Genomic DNA, 22169 nt, shown 5'->3' on the forward strand with positions numbered 1-22169 from the left:
AACTGTGGCAGACATGCATTGGGCAGGTCATCCTAGCATCTCTGAAGAAGACGTGCATGCTGCATTACTGGACAGTGATCGATGCCATACGATTCGTGATCTTGCCCACGAAACCGAATTAGCGCATATGACTGTGCTTTGTGTCGTGAAGGAATGCCTGGGCATGCGAAAAATTGCATCACGATGGGTTCTGCATGACTTGACGGGAATGCATAAATGGATGCGTTACGACACTGCTCAGACGCACTTGGAGTGCTACGAGCGCAATGGAGATGCTTTCTTATGCCATATCATAACACTGGATGAGACACGGTTCACATCGTACAAGCCAAAACTGAAACGCCAGTCCAACAAATGTCATCATTATGAGTCGCCGCGAAAGTCGAAAGTGCGTTAGAGCCCCAGTGTGTTGAAAGTTATGGTGATTCTCGTGTACGACTGTGATGGTGTTATCCTAATGCATTACATTCCTTCACAGTAGACCATCAGTGCACAGTATTACTGTTCGTTTTTGGAACATCACCTTCGACCAGCTTTTTGAAAGAAGTGGCGACACTTTCTGCGCAACCCACCCATCATTTGCACAACAATGCGCGGGTGCATACAGCACAAGCTGTGGCTGCTTTGTTTAGTCAATGGGACTGGGAAGTACTGTACCATCCACCATACTCCCCTGACTTAAGTCTTTGATTTGATTCTGAAGATGAAGGAACTACTTCGTGGCATTCGCTTCAGAACTGTTCCAGAGATTCAACAGGCTGTAGACTGCTCCATTCGCACCATCAACAGAACAGGCTCTGCTGACGGTGTAATACGCCTTCCACATTGCTGGCAACAGGTTCAACACAATGCTGGTGACTACTTTGAAGGACAGTAACAGAAGCAAACATGTAACTCTTTTGTATCGGTTGTGAATAAATAGCTGCCACTATTTAAGTTCCAACCCTCGTACATTGAAAGTTGAACCAGCTGCAGGTTTCATTGCCGATGTCCGTTACTGTCCTATTTCGTACAAATGATATAAGGATTTACACACATTACAGGAATATACCGTATTTACTCGAATGTAAGCCACACTTTTTTTCTGGTTTTTGTAATCCAAAAAACCGCCTGCGGCTTAGAATTGAGTGCAAAGTAAGCGGAAGTTCTGAAAAATGTTGGTAGGTGCCGCCACAACTAACTTATGCCGTCGAATATATGTAGCGCTACACAGGCATGCTTTGCTAGCACAAAGATAAATACTGGCGCCAAAACCTCTGCGTCAGTAAATAAATTAAAAAACAGTGGAAGATGAGCTTTTTTCTCCGCCCTGAGTTTAGCATTTCAATGGGCTACGAAAATCCGACTGGCAAGACTGGCCAACTCTACGTTCTGAATTTTTTCCTACCTGTGAGAAGAGATGGTTGCTAATAGGAACTTTTATGAATTGTGAATCACATGCAGTATTCTCTTCACCATACGATTAATACGAATATAAACATTTTGCCATGTATTCTTTCGTGTTTGCTGCTATGTCATTTAAATCCTGTCTGCCTAATAAGCTACGAAACTGGTGTGAGACAACAGCAAACGCAGAAGAATATACATACCATGTCATGTTTATATTCGTATTATTCTTATGCCTAATAGTGATACAGTCAGAAATGAAGCACGGCACTTGACTAGATTTTTAAATCTAAGATGACTCTAATTTCTGTGCAGAATGTAATGTACTAAAGAGGCGTCTGCAAAGATTTTCAAACGGAGAAAAATTTTCGCTAAACTCTTGTTCAGAACATCATCTGTCATACGCAGTCTATTATTTGGTTCTTGTTGATCATTATAATAGAAAGCAGCAGTGTAACTAACAACAAATAGCAGTCTCTTGCTATTGTTTCGCAAATGTGACGATTCTTCTCTCTCTCTCTCTCTCTCTCTCTCCCTCTTGCGGCGGTAGCGCGCACACAAAAGCAAGCCATGCCGCGAGCGGCGATAGGCCGTAAACACTCATTATCAGAATCCGACAAACAATGCAGGACACAGTACAGTAATGCATTTTCAGCTTAGAGTGACTTAAACACCTATAACAAAGAGAACGGCACTTATCAGATCAAAGAAAAATAAGCAACCAATTCAAACCAGACGAAGCGCGTGAAAAAGGAAGGGTACCTGTATAAATGCGGACAGAGCGCCTGACGCGTAGCAATGGCTACCTGGTAAAGCTTAACTGCTAAGCTTACGACTCGAACCAAACAACTGTAGCTGTATCGTCATTCATTCGACCTATATTGTATCTCATATTACAATGGACCAACTTTGTTTCGATTTGGAGGTGCGGCCTAAAACTTTTCTCTCCCCTTGAATTTTGAGTCTCAAATTTCAGGTGCGGTTTAGATTCGGGAAATTTTTTTTTCCTTGATTTAAAGTTTCATTTTTCAGGTGCGGCTTAGATTTGAGTGCGGCTTAGATTCGAGTAAATACGGTATGTGAAGTCACAGACATCAATATTTAGATACATTTGTCTCAAATGGTTATGTATGGGTGTCACATTAATATATAACTTCAGTTTTTTAATGGATAGAGTATATCAGAATATGTAATCAGTAAGCTATGAAAATGTACCTGATGTTTAAACAAATTAAACACAGTAGCTGGTTAGCCTAGTTGGTGAATATCATGTAAGATCAAATAAATAAATAAAAAGTGATGTTTAAGAAGTCTTCTTACTAGACTGACTGCAATTTCCCAGTATACTACCAATGAACTGATGTCTATCACCTACTTTACGTGTGACTCAGCCTGAGCCTATGTGATCCTTTCATTTTTTATCCTCACAGTTTGTTACAACCGTCTGTGTGTATGAGGTGGCTGCTCTCAATTCTGACTTACTAACACTGCAGTCACAGGGTACTGCTTTTCTGCACTTTGTAAGGGACACAAATGAGAAGAATTTAATATTCTTCTCCTCACAACATAATATAAAATCTGTGGAAAATAGTATAAAATGTTTGATTAGACTGCATCATAATTCTGTTGAGTATAGTTTCCATTATGTGATATTCTCCCCTGTGTGTCGCTTTTTCCTGTGATTCGTATGATAAGATATCTGTGTACATATGTTAAAAGTGTGTTTTGTAGCATACAAAATACCTGACTTTAGTTTAATCCTGGCTGTGTTGCTAATAAATATGTCTTTGTGGCAGGACCATATGTGTTCGGAACAACTGTGTCCTCGTATCTTCTCTCCAAGGAAATATATGTTCTTGAGCACAACTATTACAATGGAATTTCAGTGGCAATTCTTTGTGTGATGGCAGTGAAGAAGCTTGGGCCCAGTCTGTCTGTTTATCTGGACGAACAAGTAGATGTAAGTGAGGGCTGGCTACCTACTGTCCCTTTCCTTCTCTTCTCTTCTCTCTCTCTCTCTCTCTCTCTCTCTCTCTCTCTCTATGTGAAGTGAAGTTCCCTGCTCACATCTGTCTGTATGTTTTGGGTAACCTCAGGAACTGCTGTAGGGATTTTGATCTGGTTTTGACTAACTAGAGGAAGATCGTGTATATAATTTTATAAATATTTTGTGGAAATTGACTGAATTGTGATGAAATGAAGTTCACCCAGCTGTGAAAATGATGGGAGTGCCATCTAGCAATAAAACTGCCACAATTCAACACAACAGCAAAGCCTGAGCACTGAACGGGTAGCGCAGTGGTTAGCACCCTGGACTCACATTCAAGAAGACAGCAGTTCAAACCTGTGTCTGGCAGTCCTGTTTTAGATTTTCCTTGAGTTTTGAAAATCGCTTCAGGCAAATGTTGGGATGTTTCCTTTGAAAGGGCATGGCCGATTTCCTTCCCCATTCTTCAGGTCTTGGGATCGAAACCTGGCGGACCACAGATGTTTCACTGTCTTTTAACCTAGCATTAGCCCTCATTGATGTGGACATTCTTCAGAAGCAGAATGTGGTTTGTATTCCATGTTAAACTGTAGGTGTCAAGGTGTCAATTTCAAGAGTAGAATCATAGTCAGGCTTGGTGGTGTAGTGGTAAAACGTGTGCACGGTAATGGGAACATTGTGGGACCATGAGTTTTTTTATCTTTCTTTTTAACCTAGCACTCAGCTCTCAGTGATATGGAGATTTGCCACAAATGAAACATGTTTTGGGTTTCACGTTAAACTGTAGGTTTTCCTGATTGAATAACTGGCTAGGGAGATGCATTTTGCCAAAGTGATGTCCAGTTGAAACACCTAGAATAAGACACTGAGTCACACATTTTTCTGTCTGATGTGTTAAGGCTGCTCTCAGGAACAGGAACTACCATACAGGGTTTGATACTCGCGGAGCAGTGGTGCGACCACTCCATCGATAAATGAGCAGCTGCGGAGCCTTTGTAGTGAGGCTTACATTGTTGGCAGGTTGCAGTTGGGTAGTCTGCTCATGCTTTTAGATGCTGCAGTACACCAGCAACTGGGATGTGCTGCCTGAATCATTTAATTTATGTGAAAGTGATGCTATTCAGTTATCTAATATGTTCTCTGATTTTTAATCATAACTCTATGACTGAACAAAATTACCACTATGCCAGGCAAGTCATCCAGTCATAGATACTTAGTGCTATCTGTACGGAGATTTGGGGGGTGGGGGGTGGGGGGGTCACTGGTAACTTCTAAAGGTAAGAAAATTATACATTTTATACATTATGAAATCCTCTGGGGTTGATTACATGTTCAGTAAAATACCTCCGAGTTGTTCTCAGTAATATGTACTTCCATCATAAAAAATGTAATTTAGCATGAAGTTAGGGCAATTTTCTAGAGAGATTGATACAAGTCTTTTATAAATCTCTTAATTGAGAAAGGTCACAGAAGAGGCATCAACAAATACAATCCATTCTATTAAATGTATTGTTTTCTGTTATTTGTTTATGTATTTATTTTTTTTGAGAAAAGTAGAGTTCTGTCTTGGTAAGAATACACTCAGTATATTACACTTTCAATTTCAGTTGTTGTGGTCTTCAGTCCAAAGACAGATTTGATGCAGCTCTTTGCAGTAGTCTTTTCTGAACAAGCAGCTTCCTCTCTGCATAACTACCTCAACCTATAGTCATATGAATATAATAGAGGGAAACATTCCACGTGGGAAAAATATATCTAAAAACAAAGATGATGTAACTTACCAAACGAAAGTGTAGGCATGTTGATAGACACACAACAAACACAAACACACACACACAAAATTAAGGCTTTCGCAACCAACGGTTGCTTCATCAGGAAATTTTGTGTGTGTGTTTGTGTTTGTTTGTGTGTCTATCAACATGCCAACACTTTCATTTGGTAAGTTACATCATCTTTGTTTTTAGATATATTCAACCTATAGTCAAGATGATGTAAGAAAATTTGTGACAGTTCACAGCACTGTTGCCAGCTTTCAGCTATGAAGCATTCACAGCTGCAGATGAAACCAGTAGCTGCCTACAGAGCTGTGACAACACTGACACATTACCGTAGGGGGGTTTACAGAATTGCGTTACATTATTGGGTGAAATAGTTGCTTGAAGGCATCATGCCTAGCCCACTGCAACAGTTAGGGATCACTCATTTTACTAAGATTTGTAGCTCCTCTTTTCATTCTTCTGTGTTTGCGATTTAAAAACTGGGTTGTTTTGGAAATCAGCCTTATGCAAACACAATTAGTTATTTTTATATTTACCCAGACATGTTTCGACACCAGTGTGTCATCTTCTGTGGGTCAAATTTTTAGTTCTGTAAAGTACAATATCACATTTGTAATAATGTAACTGCTGTAGGCCTAAGAAATACAATATTTGGAATTTGCTTCATTTTGTTTAAACAGTCAACTTAAAATTACATTGCTAACTGTACTGTATTATTATCCATCAGTTTAAGTGCTCGTTTTCGTCGTTTTTTTTTTTGACAGCATGTCATCTGCAAAGTAGCCATAAAGAAAATTATTGCGTATTTATGGAGAGCTGTTTCGAGGGTAACCTCTACCACTTGAATCTGCTTACTGTACTCAAGACTTGATATCTCTCTACAATTTTTAGTGGCCTGTAGACATCCCTTGGACCTTCACAGCCTAACATGGAGCTCACATTTGTACTCTAGCTCATCAAAGAATTTCTTCTGAAAGCTATCAAAGTGTTCATTTAGTTTTGTGTGTTTCTGTTGCTGACACTGTGTTTCATTTGAGCTCCTCGCCAGACTGTGAACGCCCAAGAGCTATCAGGCACCATGTCATCCTTTTTTTTGTGGCACCATCCACATGCGGTATGGAGGGGAATGTGGTCAGCGCACTTCTCTCTTAGCTGTTTGGCATACTTTCCAGACCATGGAGCTGATACTATTTAGTCAAGTAGCTCCTCAGTTGGCATCACAAGGCTGAGTTCACCCTGTAGCAGTCTTCCCACCGAGGAAAGAACCTTGGCAGTATCGGGAATCGAACCTGGGTCCTCCGCATGACAGCCATCCACACTGAACATGCAGCTACGGAGGTGGAATATTAAACTGATAGTTCAGTTATATTCATACCTGTCAAAATCTGTCTTCTTTGGAATTGGAATTATTACATTCATCTAGAATTCTGTGGGTATGTTGCCTGTTTCACGAGGTGGAATAATTTTGTTGGTGGTGGCTCTCCTGAGGGTCTCCATAATTCTGAGAGGATGTTGTCTATTGCAGGAGCCTTGTTTTGGCTTAGGTCTTCCAGTACTCTGTCCAATTCTTTTTGCAGTATTCTATCTCTCATCTTATCTTTATCTACTTCTGCTCTTTCTATGATTTTGTCTTCAAGTTTGTTTCCCTTTATAGACCATTTAGACATTCCTTACATCTCCCAGCATTCCCTTCTTTGCTTAGTACAGGCTCGTCATCTGAGCTGTTAATATTTGTGCACGCACTTCTGTTTTCTCATAAGGCCTTTTTAATTTTTCTATAGGTGGCATCTATCTGTCCCTTATTTATCCATGCTGCAAGGTTACAGTGTGGTTCAAATGGCTCTGAGCACTATGGGACTCAACTGCCGTGGTCATAAGTCCCCTAGAACTTAGAACTACTTAAACCTAACTAACCTAAGGACAGCACACAACACCCAGCCATCACGAGGCAGAGAAAATCCCTGACCCCGCCGGGAATCGAACCCGGGAACCCGGGCGTGGGAAGCGAGAACGCTACCGCACGACCACGAGATGCGGGCGGTTACAGTGTGAAAAATGTTGAGTTGTACCATGATTCAGAATCCACGTTAAACTGTGTAAACTCCTATAACTGGCTGGTAAGTCAGTTCAAAGACAAGAGGAAGGCAATGACATACCACCTCCAACTGGACCATATCTAATAAAGCATTGTGGGTTTTAAAACAGTTTTCAGATTGATGACTGCTTTATTAAGGTTACAATCTACACAATTGATGTCAGATGCTTCCTTTCATTTTTTCTTGTATATCCGTTTTCTTCTGCATTTTATTATCAATCTTATATGGGTGCTGCTTGACTGTCAAAAAACATGCACATCAAAGATTTACTTTTGGTAGTATAATAAGAACTTTAAATGTGGGAGTGGAGCTGTAAGAGCATATATTGATGCAGTCATATTTTTCTCCTTTTCATGTAATGAGAGCATATGCAAACAGATGATGGCCCATCCTTGCACCACTGCCAAGAAGCAACCAGTCCATTTTTCTAACTACAGATGACTGGTGGGTAATGTAGACAGCCGAAAGCCACAATGTTTAGAAAGAATTGAATCACCAAAAGCTTGACCACTATCTGTGATTGACACCTAATTAACCTTTGCACAGACTGTGTAATTTTATTTAATATAAGATTGTTACTCACTATAAAGTTGACACATTGAGTTGCAGACAGGCACAATGAAAAGACTGTTACACATTTAGCTTTTGGCCGAAGCCTGAGTCAGAAAGGAAACACAAACATATTCACACAAGCAAGCACGCCTCATGTGCACATGACTGCTGTCTCCGCCTGCTCCATATGGCATCTGATTCTAAACAGGGCAGGCAGAGGTAGTGGTTGTGTGTGCATGAGGTTTGCTGGCTTTTGTGAATGTATCTGTGTGTGTGTGTTTGTTTCCTTTCTCAAGAAAGCTGTGGCCAAAAACTCAGTGTGTAACAGTCCTTTCTTTGTAACTGTCTGCAGCTCAGTCTGCCATCTTTATGGTGAGTAGCAATGTGTCCTTTTCATAACATTTTTGATATTCTATTTGATATCAGATACGTTGTAACTAGCTCTCTCTTGTTTGTATGCTGTACCTGTTAAGAGATCTCTTTATTGTATTTATTGACTGAACTTAATCCTTATAAAATTGTATACAGTGAACTTTGCAAGAGAAAAAAATCTCTAGTGTTTATTAGAAACTAATTTTCATTGTAATGAATAGGGGAGAAGAACATGTAAATGACGAGTTTCATTATAGGGGTTATGCAAGGTAGCATATTAGGACCAATACTATTCCTGATATACATTAATGACTTTCCCAGTAGTGTTACTCATGGTGATAAATTCTCATCGCTGATGACAGCAATATTATAGTCCCTTAGAAAACAAGAGAACTCCTTGCAGAGAAAGCAAATGAAACTCTCAAGGAAGTTTATGATTTGTCAATAAGCAATAAATTGACATAGAACACAGAGAAAACTAATGCCATGGATTTCAATTTGAAGAGGGAAAATGACAATGTTAAATTAAATGTTGATGGCACCTCTATAAACTGTGTAACAAATGCAAAATTTCTAAGAATGAATACTGAATTCTCAGTTGAAGTGGTGTGAATACCCAAAGGTACTTGCAAACAGAATGTCATCAGCATATTATGCCCTTAGAATCCTATCATCAGTGTGTAACAAGCAGTGTCTTTTAGTTACATACTATTCATATGTACACTCAGTTCTTAGCTACAGCATTATTTTTTGGGGAACAAACTCACAAAATATGAACACAATTTTCAAACTCCAGAAAAGAACAATAAGAATAATAACCAAAAATAATAGTCGAGCTCATTGTAAAGATCTGTTGAAAATGCTGGGGTTTTTAACTGCTCTGTGTGAACACATTTACCAGTCAGTTGTACACATCAAAAATAACATTGGTTATTACTGTACAAACAGCTCTGTCCATGACCATGGAACAAGAGCTAGACTCAACTTACATTTAGCAAGAAAAAATAAACATAAAACTCAAAACAGCATTTTATACCAAGGAATAAAACTTTACAATAATTTACTAAAAGTGATTAAAGAAATTTCAAAAATACACTTACTTAAAATGACAGCTAAAAAGTACCTGTTATGCAATACATTTCATATGTTGAAGGATTACTTAGATAAAACAGAGCAGGGATTTGGTGAAAAAAACTTATACAAATTAATAATAATAATGATTATAAAACATCCAATATTCCACATAATACCTTCACACTATGCTTTTTTCCTTTTCTGGAAAAACTTACCCCCAAGCTATGCATAGCACAATACTAACACCTTTCCTCTTTCTGAGCTCATATAATGGATTATACTGTAAAAGATGAAAGTATGTGAATGCAGCTTGCCGCTAACTTGGTGTAATGTCTCTCACACATAAACCTGTACAGTAAAGTAAGGGCCTCCTGTTTTATCTTTAGGCTGATCCGTGATAAGACAGGCAAACAATTATACTAATGGAGGATTCTGCGTATTTTCTCTAATTTCATTCGCTCTCTCTCTCTCTCTCTCTCTCTCTCTCTCTCTCTCTCTCTCTGTCTCTCTCTCTCTGTCTTTTATCTATATACAGTTTTAAATATAATATTTCATTACGTGAACTCAGCCCAATAGAATCTCTGGTGGAGCCCTTCGTCTTAATATTCAGTGGCTGGCTTGCTGTAAGAGATCTTTATATCTATTATTATTGTTAAGCGCTGCATTCAGTTGGGAAAATCGATCGTTTCAACAATTCGTTCATTTTACGACAGATTTAGAATTTCAGATGTGTCCGAAGCCTTTTTGGACGATTTTATAAAATCTCGGTGATTGCAGGCTCTCTTCGTCACAACTGAAACTTCCCCACTAATTACAGGGCCAAGTCAATCATCAATGATTCAGACAGAGAACTCATTCGTCATTCACTCTAGAATAAAAGGGTCACAAACCTTATTTCTGAGGAAAATTGTATATTCAATCCATCTCCATTACATGTTCCGTTTTCTGTTGATTCCCAGTCTTACTTAATTTGCGTTTACAATTTTTCTCTCTCTTCAAATAACCCGGTAGTGGCACAAACGTTAATAGCTCGCTTTAGCGAGAAGAAGAGCAAATATGTCTCTTTTAGCAACCCGACAATCTTCCAACAGATACTTCCCAAGCTGTCCTCGTTATCCGTCTATAATAACCATGGAGAATACATATATGTATCTCTGTTATTCCAAAGAATAAACGTACTAGAAAAATACCTTGGCGTCGACGAGCTGTCGGCGCATATATTACTAGAAAATCCGATCAGATACTTTTCAAAAGTGAATAAATGTGGATGATTTGATTGACCATTATTAATTATTGCATGGTAGAGGGTAATTTTCCGTGGGGAGATTACAATGCCCCTCACAGCGAGCGAAGTTTGTGAGCTCAATTTTGATTTACCGAACACACTTCGCGAGCTATCTATTAGTGTGGATAACCCGGAAGTGATGATTGTCAGTCCTCCGACTGAAAAAGAATATTATGTTTAAGACAGACGAAGAAAAGAAATGTTGAAAACAAAAGAAATGAAGAGACAGTTACCGCGGCTGTATTGCTTTTACGTGCATCTAGGTGTTATGTTTGCTGTGCACAACCAAGGAAGATGATCTTTCCTGAAACTGTTATCAGGGTCTACCCATTCGGGAACTTTCTTAAGCAGGGAAACCTTGGAAAACCTCTTAACCCTAGACCCCCAGCCTACGGTACACAGAAGATAGGAAAGCCTATAGAAGAAAAAAATACTTTTGAAATAGATCTCTAAAGGAAAGACAGGGATCAATTTATATCACGATTTGGAGAAGAGTGATTTGTGCCTCTAGCAAAAAAAACATTTTACAATACATAACGTGAATTTTCGTTTTACAATCTTGTTCCTAGGACAATATCTTGAGGTGCTAAAACTCCCCCGGGTCTTGCATGTCCCCGGCGTCCACATTTGTAGTCGGTCTTCTACGCGGCCCACTTTGTAGTCAGTCTTCTACGCGGCCCACAATGGGAAGAGTAGAAGGGACAGGGATACTCGAATTCACATGCAACATTCATTCCAAAAGGATTAGCAATGACCAAAAGGGAAACTCTTCCTGTAAGAGAACTGGTTAGGTTGCACCATCCACGATTCTCCTTTTTGAAAGCAAAATCCTTATGGCTTTATGGATCCTTTTTGTTACGACGTATGTCAAGGAATTTAGCCATTAACTAATGATGTTGCCAAAAGCATCATCATATTTACTCTCGTTTGAATACTCTTTTTGACTTCGCATCCCCACTTGTGCTTATAAATCCAAAAGTTCTGACACATTTCCTATCACTGATTTGTTCTTCATAATTTAAAGGATTCATGCAACTTACAATAGATTCTGGATTCAAATCATCGAATAATGGAAAGTGTAGTTCATTTTATACAAAGACATAATCCAACATTTCCTTGAAAGTCATATAATTTATCTATACTCAAAAACTTTTTATCCTAAATACACATATTTCTCCAATTGATTGTTGTAATGTAAAAGTTATTAGCATTGAGGAATGCGGATTTACTTCTTTCATTTATTCTCTGATTCATACGGCGTTCACACATGCACATATATGGAAATGGATTTTTTTTTTTCCGAACAAACATTCCAAACGAACACGACCCATTAAATAACTATTAATTCTATGAATATTACTTTCTTTAAACATTCAATAATAAATTAAAAACTCTTAACTTCTAATTATAACACCTTTTCTTTTTAAAGTTCAACATGAATCAGTTTACCCTCGCGTTTGGTGCGAGTCTCTTACAAAGCATATCTATGTCGTCTATATCGATTCTACCTCTTGCGCCGACGTCAACTGTTTTGCGCGGGAAATTATCTTTGCGGCGTTAACCGTCACTCATGATTCACTGCCTCAACACATCCCTTCACACGTTTACACATCTAAGCGTGCACTTGAAATTATATATGAACCTTCACTCGGAACCTCTTTTGATTATTCAGCGTCATTTATGGGAAACATTTCATTGTTCTCGAAGGTCAGTTAGATCCTTTATACATCTTGATGACATTAGCAATGCTAAAGTTCCATGTTCACCCAAACACAGGTGAAGCCTATCTCCACTATCTTCTTTGCAACACTCGATAGTAATAGTTAGTCACTATTTCTATTGTCTATGTCACTGATTAATCATTTCAATTTAAAGTTTTCTAACACTACACACACAGTTTTTTTTTTTTTTTTTTTTTTTTTTTTTTTTTTTTTTTTTTTTTTTTTTTTTTACGAGCGTTCATCTCTGTCACTCGCAACACCATTCCTCCCTATCTTCTAATCTTCATTAAATTTCTTCAAGTCGTTTATTTTGTTCGATCCCGGGTATGCTAATAGATAAGTCCCAGGATTCGGAATTTGTAGGATAATGCATAGGCCAGTATATAGTAACTCCCATTTCTTTATACTTTTCTTTATTAAGGATGATTTGGTATGTCTTTTGACTAATACCTTTTCTCCGACCCGGTATGTCTGTACCCTCTTGATTAATTTGTCAAATTGTTGTTTTCTCTGATCAGCTTTTTTCGTCATATTTATGATGGCTTGTCTTATTTTTTCTTCCCAAGGCATCTCAGTTTCCTGAGTTTTGGGCATATGGTCAGTCCAGAAGTTTTCCTCTTTTGCTTCGAACATCAATTCACGAGGTGTATATCCAGTTGAGGAGTGGGGCATGTTATTGTATATCTGCTCAAACTCTTCCACATAATTTGCCCACGCAGTCTGCTTATTATGGCAATACGTCCTCGTAAATCGATTGAATTCTCTAAAAATTCTCTCAACCAAATTGCCTTGTGGGTGGTAAAATGATGTTAGTATGTGTTTCACACCGACTTGAGACAAAGTCTGTTTCCATTGGAGTCCCGTGAATATTTTAGCATTGTCTGTTATGATCACCTTAGGTGTACCAACATGTGGAAGATAATCCCTTATCAATCTTAATACAATTACTTTGGCTGTAGCCGCCTTTATCGGGTATAGCTTTATGTATTTCGTACACACATCGAGAAATGCCAACACATATTTAACACCACCTCTTGAAGTAGGTAACGGTCCACACAGATCGCACGAAATTAATTCTTTTGGTTCTTGGACTAATATAGAGCATAATGGGTGCTTAGTCCCTTTTGAATCCGGCTTTGTTTTTTGACAGATTATGCATCTCTTTAAGACCTCATGCACTCTGCGCTTTATGTTGGGAAAATAACAGTACCCACTTATCTTGTCTGCACATTTTGTCGCACCGAAATGTCCCCAGGTTAAATGAGTGAACCATAAAAGTTTCTCTATTTGCGCCTCAGGTATACAAACACACCAACGGACTTTGTTTTTCCTTCCACAGCGGAAAAATAATACGCCATTTACCAGTTTGTAATAATTTGCCATCTGATCTGAAGGTTGGTGTTGTAACCTTTGAATGACACTTCCCCATTGAGCATCTCTTTTCTGTAACTGTGCCATATGCGCACACAAATTGACGTAGTACGTCTTAAATGGATTTTCCTGCAGCAGCAATACAGGGAATTCAGAGTTATTATTTACTTCAATCTCTTTAGTGAAACCCTGCAGTGACCTTGATAGAGCGTCAGCAATAATGTTTTGCTGTCCTGAGACATGCACGATCTTAAATTGGTATTGTTGCAGAGCGAGAGTCCATCTAGCCAGTCTGGGGTGTAACAGTTTACACGTTTGTAAAAACATTAATGATTGGTGATCGCAATATACGATAGTCTTTGACCCATATAGATAATAATGAAATTTTTTAAAACCCCAGACGACTGCAAGAGCCTCTAATTCTGTCGTCGTGTAAGTTCGTTCACAGTTGGACAAAACACGACTGGCAAACGCAATAGGACAGAAGGTGAGTTGTCCCTTTATCTTGCATACTTGGAAAAGGCATGCTCCAAGACCCACATTCGACGAATCTGTTAACAAGTAAAATTCTTCTTGCATGTCCGGATGGTACAAAAGCGGTGCATTTACTAATTGCTTCTTTATCTCCTCGAATGCTTCTTGACACTCTAATGTCCAGAGCCAGGGCACATCCTTCTTCAGCAAACTATTTAGAGCTGCTGCATTCATGGCCTGATTTGTTATAAATCTTCTAAAAAATGAGCAAGACCCATAAACCCTTTTAATTGCCTCCTATTTCTGGATGTTGGAAACTTACTAATCGCAATTAGCTTCTCCTTGGTTGGTAAAATTCCCTTTGCGTCAATTATATGCCCCAGGAACTTGATTCTGTTTACTGCAAAATGGGATTTCTGTAGGTTAGCAGTTATTCCCATGGTTTTGAACACGTCCAACACCCGTCTCAGTAAGGTAATATGCTCCTCCCAAGTCTTCGATGCAATAAGCAAATCATCAACAAACACTGTTATCCTGGTTCTTAGTTCTGGGCCTAGTGCATAATCTAGAGCTGCTATAAAGATTCCAGCACTAATGTTGAGTCCGAAAGGAACTACAGTAAATTGGTAACTTCTTCCGGAATAAATGAAAGCCGTATATTTCCTTGATGACTCATCCAGCTTGACTTGCCAATAAGAACTCCGCAAATCAATGCTTGTCAAATATTGGACATCCTGGAACCGTTGTATAAGTTCATCTATGTTTTCCGGATGTGTTCTCACTGGAATTATGATTTTATTTATTTCTCTGGCGTAGAGTACCAGTCTCACAGTCCCATTTGCTTTTGGCACGACCAACAATGGGGAGCAGTATGGGCTTGTAGAGGGTTCGATCAAACCCCATTTCAACATGCGATCTATTTCTTTCTGAACTTGAGCCTTTAACCTCCAGGGAACAGGATAGAAAGTTCTACAATACGTTTCGTGCGGCTTAACGTAGAGATGGGATATGTATCCCTTAATAACTCCTGGCCTTTCATCAAACACGTTTTTATACGCTAATAATAATTCTTTTAGCTGCTTCTTCTGATCTTTAGTAATGCAGTCGGATTCATTTAACTTCTCGTACACTAATTGACCGAAATCTCCTTTGACTTGGAACTCATTAATTACATGCTGTTTAGAATTTTGTGCCGTCCTGATTACTTGCACACTGATCCCACTATTATATTTTCTGGTAATGCTTTCTTTTTTCAACAAGTCCAACTCAATTTCTTGTTTATTTACATTTAACCAAATTTTTCCTGTTTTAAAATCTATTCTGCATCTGTATTGACGTAGGCTGTCGACTCCGATAATGCAGTCTACCACCAAATTTTTCACAACAAGGAATGTGCTTAATATTGCTACATTTCCGACTTCTACACTAAGTAGTACTGCACTTTTACATTAGCCGATCTAGCCCCAACGGCGCCTATTATTCTGCAATTTTGAACTGGAAAAATTGGTATTCGTCTTATATTTCTGATCTTGTTGAATAGTGCCTCCGAAATAACATTTGTGGTTGCAGCTGTGTCTAAAACCGCCACTATAGGTACAGTCTCCAAAATGATTTGCACTCCGGCTACTGCCACCTGTTCCTTATCCTCATCCTGTGGTTCTAAGTCCTCGGTCAATTCATCTGCCAGTAATCGTCCATCATTATACGTTAGCATGGGTACACATATCCTGTTGCCCCTCAACCAATTGTTGACCGCTCCTCCGGGGCACGAGTGGGTCCTTACAAGTTTGTTGGATTTTGACTTGCCTGCTGGTTGACATCATCCGTCACTTCGGTAATTACCGGTTGATTCGTAGATGTCCGTCCCCACTGATGTTGATTATTTGAATTCATTCCCCCCCGGTTGATTCCACTTTCTATTACTGTTATTATTCCAGGCTTGGGGTCTGAAATTCCTTTCGTTCCCCCACACGGGTTTGTATCTTTTCCCATTCCTGTTGTTCCTTGGATAGCCCCTTGCAAGACTATTGCCGGTATTACTATTGAGATTTTGAGGGGTTTCTCCGCTATTTAACGATCTCTGTCCATTCCCTTGCCTACTGTTGGGCGGAGGTTCTATCTCCCTATATTGGAATCTGTTATTACGGGCTTTCTGGTTGTTCTCTTCAATAATATCTATATGGTCTAACATCGTGAGGAACGACTCCAAGTCTTTATCATTGCCGTAAATCAATTGATTCCGGATGCTAATTGGTAGTCTTGCCTTAAGTATGTTTATTATGTCTGGCAAGGGCATAGGTCTGTCCCAGTATCTAGTTTTATTTATATATTTTTCAAAATACTTCCTAAAGCTTCCTTTTGAAAAGGAGAAAGGCTCTGGGTAGAGCACCTCCTGCCTTAGGCGTTCCTGTACCCCTTCTGACCAGAACTTTGCTAAAAACGCCTTCTCAAAATCGTCATATGTCGAGCAAACAGAAGTCATGTCCGAGGCCCAAATCGCCCCCGAACCTTGTATATATCCTGTAACGAAACTGATCTTCTGCCACTCCGACCAATTTCTGGGTAGCATTCCTCTGAAACTTCGAATAAAAACAATTGGATGGACCCCCCTTTTGTCAGTGTTAAAAATCTGGAATTGCCGATGCTTTATCATTTTTTCTTCGGCATGGCAAAGGCTTTCGTAATCTCCGTTAGATAAAAATTCACGCGAACAACTAGCTCATGGCAATTTAATGTTTGAGTTACTTACACCAGTCGGTATCGTGTGCGAATGTGCAGTAACTGGCTCTATAGTCGCTGCCAACTTCTGCTGCTGGCCTGTATTCATTTGTTCTGAGCCTTGTTGTGAAACGCTTATCGACTCTTCTATCGTTTGTTTCCAATGCTCGAAATCAGCACCTAACTGCTGTCGCACTTCCTCAAGTCCTTTCGCAAACAAATTCTCTTCCTGTTTGCCAAATAGACTCTGGAATGCTGCCTTAACATTTTGCTCAACGTTTTCACACATTAGCCTTTTGTTTTCTAATGTGATTTCGGATAATTTACCCGTTAATACATTAATTTGGTGGTCTATAACATCTTGACGCTCTGTCAGATGTTCAACACTTTCCTTTAGGTTAGTCTGCGTACGTGCCAATTCAGGAAGTTGAGCAATTGCACATGACATGGCATCTTGCTTTTGTACTAATTGCGGAACCATTTCCACCTGTTCCCGTACGGTATCTATCTTAATAGCCACATAGTCCTTCATTTCTACATGTACGCGGTGAGTAGATTCCTCACATTGAGCTTTCACCAATTCTATTTGTGCAGTTAATTTTCGTTCCGTCTCTTCGGCCTGATCTTTGAGTTCCTTGGTCTTCGTCTCTATCCGCTGCTCTAATTCGGAAAAACTGTCATGTAACTGCTGCTTAATCTCAGTTTTCAAATTTTCCTGCCCTTCCGTAACTGAGGCTAATTTTGTATTCATATTATTCATGCTCTCGGTTATCATCTGCATCTGTCTCATGATAATGACCAATGGATCAAACCCATGTTGCGTACTTGCCGTTTCATCTCCAGCCGTGTCTACAGGGCATTCTCTTGCACTATTTGTAGCGATCGGTTCTACAACACTTCTTACTACATCATTATTATCAGTGCTAACAGCTGAAGGCTGTTGCGTGCTGCTCTGCTCTGCTTGACTCATCTTAAACATTGCCCTAGTTAAAACCATATAAATGTTCTACCGTCAATATATATATATATATATCTCCCTTCTACTGTCACTATATGTAACTCCGTTCACACAAGAGTACTTCTGTGGCTAGTTTCTTACTGTACTTATACAAATAAATGCAGCTGGGGCAAGTCAATCAAACTACATCTAGCATGAAAACAATTAATCAATGTTCAAATATCCAATAATACTAAATAGAAAAGCGTATACTTCATCTATACTAGCAAGCTTTAATAATAAAATTATAGATCTGGCCTTTTCTCTGCGCCCAGCGTGTTGTTTTATGTTCTTATTTGTAGATCCACTTAATGTGACTGCGAGTATTTCTTCTCTTTTCCAAGCGTCAGTTAAGTTGGCTCGTCATAGTTCACATGAAACAGAGAACAAAATTATTTTAACAACGTCCAAAAACGTGTCCTGTCACGGATTGGCCATTATAATGGATTATACTGCAAAAGATGAAAGTATGTGAATGCAGCTTGCCGCTAACTTGGTGTAATGCCTCTCACACATAAACCTGTACAGTAAAGTAAGGGCCTCCTGTTTTATCTTTAGGCTGATCCGTGATAAGACAGGCAAACAATTATACTAATGGAGGATTCTGCGTATTTTCTCTAATTTCATTCGCTCTCTCTCTCTCTCTCTCTCTCTCTGTCTCTCTCTCTCTGTCTTTTATCTATATACAGTTTTAAATATAATATTTCATTACGTGAACTCAGCCCAATAGAATCTCTGGTGGAGCCCTTCGTCTTAATATTCAGTGGCTGGCTTGCTGTAAGAGATCTTTATATCTATTATTATTGTTAAGCGCTGCATTCAGTTGGGAATATCGATCGTTTGAACAATTCGTTCATTTTACGACAGATTTAGAATTTCAGATGTGTCCGAAGCCTTTTTGGATGATTTTATAAAATCTCGGTGATTGCAGGCTCTCTTCGTCACAACTGAAACTTCCCCACTAATTACAGGGCCAAGTCAATCATCAATGATTCAGACAGAGAACTCATTCGTCATTCACTCTAGAATAAAAGGGTCACAAACCTTATTTCTGAGGAAAATTGTATATTCAATCCATCTCCATTACATGTTCCGTTTTCTGTTGATTCCCAGTCTTACTTAATTTGCGTTTACAATTTTTCTCTCTCTTCAAATAACCCGGTAGTGGCACAAACGTTAATAGCTCGCTTTAGCGAGAAGAAGAGCAAATATGTCTCTTTTAGCAACCCGACAATCTTCCAACAGATACTTCCCAAGCTGTCCTCGTTATCCGTCTATAATAACCATGGAGAATATATATATGTATCTCTGTTATTCCAAAGAATAAACGTACTAGAAAAATACCTTGGCGTCGACGAGCTGTCGGCGCATATATTACTAGAAAATCCGATCAGATACTTTTCAAAAGTGAATAAATGTGGATGATTTGATTGACCATTATTAATTATTGCGTGGTAGAGGGTAATTTTCCGTGGGGAGATTACACTCACCATCTCACTCAGTTTTTCAGGATAACAAATGGGAAGTTGCAGTACAGAAAATGGCCCAGAGATCACCAGTGCAGGTGTCTTTGTGTGTGTAGTGAGAGAAGTGTTATGAAACAATGTGTGTATAGTGTGTGCAGCGACTGATAGTGAGATATGAGTGAACAGTGTGGCATTGCATTCTCTAATAAGTTATTTGTAAAAGAAGTGTTGTATACCAGGAGTAAATCTAATGACTGTCTCTAACTAGAAGTCTGTAAATGTATGTCTATACGAATTAACTTATTTTAAATTGGTCTAAACTTGTCAATACTTTGACATGCCCTATATCCTTGTAAAAAGAGATCTATGGATGAATAAAGCTACTACTACTACTACTACAACTACTATTATAGTTACCTTAATTGTAATTAAAAACTATTTTCATTTTTATTTGGAGTAGAAATTCATTTATTCTTTGAGACCATTAACTTGTTGCAAGTAATTATTCATGCATTAACTTGACTAAATCACTCTGCACATGTTTGTTATTGACATACCGAAAGATGAAAAAACAGTTCAAAGATATCAACAAGTTGCTGTAGCCAACATGATGAAAGCCAGGTCTGCTGGTATTTTCTGTTAATTTCAGTGATGTTTTGACAAACTAAGCTGGTGAACTTCTGCATCAAGACAAAAGGTACACAAACTTTTTTTTTTTCTTTTCACTCTCTCACCATTGTGGTATACGAGTATCCATCTAAGACTCAGTGTTGTTGGTATGTCTTATGCACGCTAAACACTTGATTTAAGGTGCTCACTGCATTATTGTATTGAGGCATTTATAAGAATATGTTCATTACAATATGTTTGCGCATTTGTAAGTTGGTTGCCATGGCAACAAGTATCAGTACAGACATTTCTGTTAATTTCTTCATAATACTAAATAGTGGAAAATCCTGGATGGACTAACAGCAATATGGAAAAAATCAAACAATGGAAAATCCAGGATGGAATGTAACAATGTTGTGAAAAGGAAAGTTGCTACTCACCATATAGCGGAGATGCTGAGTCACAGATAGGCACAACAAAAAGACTGTCACAAATATAGCTTTCATGCAGTAAGGCCTTCGTCAAAATTGACAACAAACACACACGTACACACTCACGCAAACACAACTCACACATTACTGCATTCTCAGGCAACTTGGCCACACTGCGAGTAGCAGCACCAGTGTATGAAGGGAGTGGCGACTGGGTGGAGGTTGGAGCAGGGAGGCGGAGGGATGGTAGGGTAAGGGTGGTGGATAGTGACGTGCTATTGGGGACGAGGTGAAAAGAGGGAGGGCAGCTATGTGCAGTCGGGAGGTTAGATGGTGGCCAGTGGGGAGAGGGGGGGGGGGGGAGGGGGGCAATAGTGGAAATGAGGAGTAGTAGTATGGTATTCTGCCTTATGGCAGGTCTTGCCATGGGTTAAGCCTCTTCCACTTTTGTCTGTCCATAGCCAGTCTTTTTGCTTCTGAATATTTGTCTCCTTTGATATTGTCCAGCATTTGATATCTTCTTTTTCATCTTCCCCCTTTTCCCCCCACCATTCCTTCTATTCTTTCCTTCAGTAAACAGTCCCTCCTCAATGTCCAATCCAGTTCTGTTTTCTCTTTCTCATGACTTTCTCCGATTCTTCGTAAAACTTCTTCAGTCCTTACTCAGTTTACCCATTTCACTTTTTCCATTCTTCTCCATATCCACATCTCTAGTGCCTCCAGTCATCTTTCATCTTCCTTCCTCAACGTCCAGGTCTCCGCACCATACAGTGCAATGCTCCAGATGTAACATTTGGGGGGTCTTTTCCTCAGATCTTTGTTTAGTGGTCCACAAAGTAATTTCTGTTTCCTTTTGAATCTTTCTTTTGCCATTGCAATTCTTTTCCTAATTTCTGTTGAGCAATACATTCATCCATTATTACACTTCCCAAGTAATTGAAGTTATTCACTTGCTCTATTTCAACTCCCTCTATTTTCATATGGAATTTTCTCCCCTTTCCTCCAATTACCATGCTTTTCATTTTCTTCTTGTTAATCTTCATTCCATATTCTTCTAATTTTGTGTTTAGACCATCTAACATTTGTTTCATGTCTCTTGCACTCTCTGCCATCACAACCACGTCATCTGCAGATCTTATACACTCCATCTCCGCCCCGCTATACAAACTCCTCTCCTTCCATCAAAACTTTCATTAATAATTTCCTGCAGATAGATGTTGAACAGTGTTGGTGATAAACAACAACCTTGTCTTACACCTCTTCCCAGTTCAGTTTCTTCACTCATCACACCTCCTGTTCTTACTTTTGCTCTCTGGTTTAAATATAAATTTCTAATTAGCCATCTATCCCTCCAGTCAACTCCATGTTTTCTTAGGATTTCCATCAGTTTGCCCCATCTGACACAGTCAAAAGCCTTCTCAGGATCAATGAACACAGTATACACCTTCCTTTTCTTCTCCATGCACCTCTCCCCTATGCCCAATGGCATCTCTAGTTCCCACTCCTCATCTGAAACCAAATTGTTCATCTCCTATCACGGACTTCAGCTCTCTATATAGCATTCTGTTGAGTGTCCTCAGCAAGACTTTGGCTGGATGTGATATCAGGCTCACTGTTCTATGTTCCTCACACTTTTACTGTTCTTTTTCTTTTCTGTAGGTATTAAGATACTTTCTGTAAAGTCCTTTTGCCATTTTCCTGTCATGTATATTTGATTACACAATTCAATCCATTCCCTTTTCCCTCCTTTCTCCAATGACTTCAACAGTTTTGCAGGAATCTCATCAATTCCCATTGCCTTTCCATTTTTCATCTCCTCCATAGATGCTTCAATCTCATTTCTTAGTATTGC

The 22169-nt window shown here is 39.1% G+C and overlaps 1 protein-coding gene across 1 annotated transcript in view; it reads left to right on the plus strand.

Annotated features, from left to right (window-relative positions):
* The window catches only part of LOC126424709 (ATP synthase subunit b, mitochondrial-like), a gene marked incomplete at its 5' end in the record, with an annotated part of 49986 nt that overhangs the window by 16131 nt on the left and 11686 nt on the right, over nucleotides 1–22169 (plus strand). Inside the window, one exon of the mRNA XM_050087432.1 lies at nucleotides 3183–3346. Within this exon, the coding sequence (XP_049943389.1) occupies nucleotides 3183–3346 (164 nt within the window). The remainder of the gene's footprint in view (nucleotides 1–3182; nucleotides 3347–22169) is intronic.

The sequence above is a fragment of the Schistocerca serialis genome, chromosome 10, assembly GCF_023864345.2.
Source record: "Schistocerca serialis cubense isolate TAMUIC-IGC-003099 chromosome 10, iqSchSeri2.2, whole genome shotgun sequence".
NCBI classification, from domain to species: domain Eukaryota; kingdom Metazoa; phylum Arthropoda; class Insecta; order Orthoptera; family Acrididae; genus Schistocerca; species Schistocerca serialis.